General features: G+C 35.5%; 1 protein-coding gene across 3 annotated transcripts in view; it reads right to left on the reverse strand.

Moving 5' to 3' along the window:
- Positions 1-3,653, reverse strand: part of LOC111084973 (UPF0489 protein C5orf22 homolog) — an 83,336-nt gene that overhangs the window by 67,235 nt on the left and 12,448 nt on the right. For all 3 annotated transcript variants that reach the window (XR_002609844.1, XM_022381720.1, XM_022381719.1), the window contains exon 2: positions 3,120-3,265. Coding sequence is in view for 2 of the 3 variants with exons in the window: in XM_022381720.1 (XP_022237428.1) it covers positions 3,120-3,265 (146 nt within the window). In the remaining variant the exon portion in view is untranslated. The remainder of the gene's footprint in view (positions 1-3,119; positions 3,266-3,653) is intronic.

Below are 3,653 nucleotides of genomic sequence, written 5' to 3' on the forward strand. Positions count from 1 at the left end.
GAAGTTTCAGACCAGAAATAAGACTCGATATTGTTTGTAAGTTTGTAAAACTTTTGTATATAAATCATTGTTTGTAATAACTATTTGTAATAACCGTTATTGTAAATTATATAATTGTTTGTATATTAAAATATATTTGTATTAAAAAGAAAACTGTGTGTATCAATCTTGTTGACAAATGTCATAAATTGGATACATATCGGCATTTATTTAACTACTAAATCCAAAGTACAATTTAACTCAGTTTTAGGCCATTTGAAATTGTTATACGTAACATAATAAATTGGAGGCTCGTCCGGGATCTGAATCAGAGACAAAATTCGATCGAAATTAAATTTTTTTTCATAATTCAATTTATATCTATCAGGAAGCATTAGAGGAATACTTTAGTGTCCCCACTAGCCAATCGGGATTAAGTGATAAAGATAAGTTAGAGATTCAGCTAAAACTCAAACAAATCGAGCTTGAAGACGCTCGTATCGAAGCCGAAAAAGTGAAAGAACAAGCTCGTATCGAAGCTGAACGAGAAAATAAACGTTTCGCGGCCGAAAAAGAAATTAGGCTGAAAGAAGTGGAAATTAGACTCAAATCTGATCGACCAAGGCACAATGACAATTTTGAACTTAATCGATATGTTAAAGTGCCATCATTTAATGAAAATGAAGTTGATAAATATTTCCAACATTTTGAGAAGGTTGCCCAAACCATGGAATGGCCCATCGAAAAATGGTCATTATTGTTACAAAGCGTTTTAACTGGTAAAGCACAATAAGCTTATGCCGCTCTCTCTTTAGAAGACTGTACGAATTATGATAAGGTTAAAGCAGCTATTCTCAAAGCATACGAGTTAGTACCGGAGGCTTGTTTGTTTGTTTGTTTTGAATTTCGCGCAAAGCTACACGAGGGCTATCTGCGCTAGCCGTCCCTAATTTAGCAGTGTAAGACTAGAGGGAAGGCAGCTAGTCATCACCACCCACCGCCAACTCTTGGGCTACTCTTTTACCAACGAATAGTGGGATTGACCGTCACATTATAACGCACCCACGGCAGAAAGGGCGAGCGTGTTTGGTGGGACTGGGATTCGAACCCGCGACCCTCAGATTATGATTCGAGCGCCATAACCACTTGGCCATGCCGGGCCGAAGGCTTATCGCCAAAAGTTTGGAGGTTATCGCAACAAGAAAATCAAACTTATATGGAACTTGCCCACGGAAAAGAGGTTTATTTTGATCGATGGTGTAATTCTCTGCATATTGGCAACAATTTCGACAAACTAAGACAATTATATCTAATTCAGGAATTTAAATGTTGTGCGCATGACGACCTCAAAACTTACTTGGATGAAAAGAAAGTTGAAACACTACAGGAAGCAGCCTTTTGGTGTGTCTAACCTAACTTCACAACTGTTAGTACTGGGAAATGTACATTTATTTGCTTTCACAACAACAAGTGCTGGCTAATGATCACATGATATCAACAACCTCTTGATAATCTTGCCTTAACTAACTGCCTTTGGACCCGTCTGAGTCTAAACATGCGCACTGATTGGTTAAATTGAGAGAAAGAAGAAAAACAAAACGGCGCTAAATTAGTAACATGTTGTGCAACCATACCACTTCCCTGACAAATATGAAGAATTGCTAAATCCATCATTAAAATCCTAGAAACAAAGTTCGATTTAGGACTCAAAGAACGTGAAAATAGTTTCAGGCTTCCAAGAGTCGAGAACTATTCTAGATTCTAGTTCTATTTAGCACAGCCCTGCGCACGTGTAAAATGGGAGAAAATACTGAGGAGTCACGATGAAACTCGTAGTCGCCATAGCGACCGGGATTTATCGAGACCTGGCATACAAGAGCAAATGTTTTCTGGCACTAAATTTGTAGCATCTTCTCTTCGTAACTAATCTGCAATTGAGCAGGTCTTTTTAAGTCATACGGGAACTATTACAATTTGGTAAAATACATAAAATGGGAACAAACATTTTGGATAAATGTGATACACAACAGGTGAACAGCAGGCTCAAATTTAGTAATATTAAACATTTAAACATATTGCTTTAACATAATAACCCATAATGGGATAACTGCTCTATTGAAATGGCAAGATCTCAAAAGTGTGAATAGTTTGATTATACTCTGTCGTAATGATTATGGAAAACTTATGTTATCACTACGTTGTGGATGTCTTCTTACTACACATGTATATATACACGCTAACTACAATGGTGGATATCTTCTTACAACATATATACATACTAACTACATGGTGGATATCTTCTTACTACACATGTATATATACACGCTAACTACATGGTGGATATCGTCTTACTACATATATACATACTAACTACATGGTGGATGTATTTTAATGTGTGTGTGTGTGTACATACTTAGTATACGTGATAATTATATGGTGGGTTTCTTTTTACCGTATATACACACTCACACACACTAGCTGCACCGTGAATGTCTTGTTAGTGCATACATACATACATACACAATTCCCAGTATGACACTCTAGACAAGTTTTTGTTTACAAAAAAATGTGAAATCTAAAAATTTATTGAAAGATAAACTACAATCACTTGTTTCAATGATCGCTTCTTGTAGAAACAATCCCATTCTAAAGACCTTGTGTTTCGTAGACTCTCAATTTCCTGAAATTACACAGCAGTGACTGTAATATAATGTCATTTCCTCTTCTTCACAAACAATTCGACCTATAACTATGTGGAGTTATCTTATTTACTCGACGTTTCGACTCCACCAGGCCCTCCAATCGAAACGTCACGCATTCTTAAAATATCATTGGCCACATTAGAAAAAGTCGACTTTGATAAACGCAAGTCTAAACAGAATCTTTATAAACATATAAATTCGATGATCAAATGAAAGATACCATTTTAAAGATATACAGGGGTAAATACATTTGCAAAGTCTACCAGGATAAAGATGTATATATATAGAGCCTTGATGGAAAACTCCACACTTCAGGTATCAAAACATGGTCTATAGCTGGATGAGCAGGGCCATTGGCTCAAATCCTTTCAAGTCTCAGTTGAGATTGTTTTTGAAGTAACAATTATATTTGTAACATATTCACATCAAACAACTTACTTGAAGATATATTGCTTGTCCCATATCCTATCGAGGTCGAAATTTTTAGGCAAAAGAAGATCAGGATGAGAGTCCAAATGAATTATCGTTCCATCCGCGAAGGGAAGAAGTTTTTTCCCAATAGCTCTGTATATGTGGTACAATACCTGGGGGAAAAAAATACAGTGATACACTATCTGCAGGTACAACAACGGATGTGTTGATGTCGAACAACATCTACAGAAACGACACTTTTTTTTAGGGAAGTACAATATCTGTAGAAAAAGTAGCTTTATGTCGTATAATATCTGTAGAAAAAGTAGCTTTATGTCGTATAATATCTGTAGAAAAGGTAGCTTTATGTCGTACAATATCTGTAGAAAAAGTATTTTTATGTCGTATAATATCTGTAGAAAAAGTAGCTTTATGTCGTATAATATCTGTAAAAAAAGTAGCTTTATGTCGTATAATATCTGTAGAAAAAGTAGCTTTATGTCATACAATATCTGTAGAAAAAGTAGCTTTATGTCGTATAATATCTGTAAAAAAAGTAGC

Source organism: Limulus polyphemus, unplaced genomic scaffold (assembly GCF_000517525.1).
Source record: "Limulus polyphemus unplaced genomic scaffold, Limulus_polyphemus-2.1.2 Scaffold187, whole genome shotgun sequence".
Classification (NCBI taxonomy): Eukaryota; Metazoa; Arthropoda; class Merostomata; order Xiphosura; family Limulidae; genus Limulus; species Limulus polyphemus.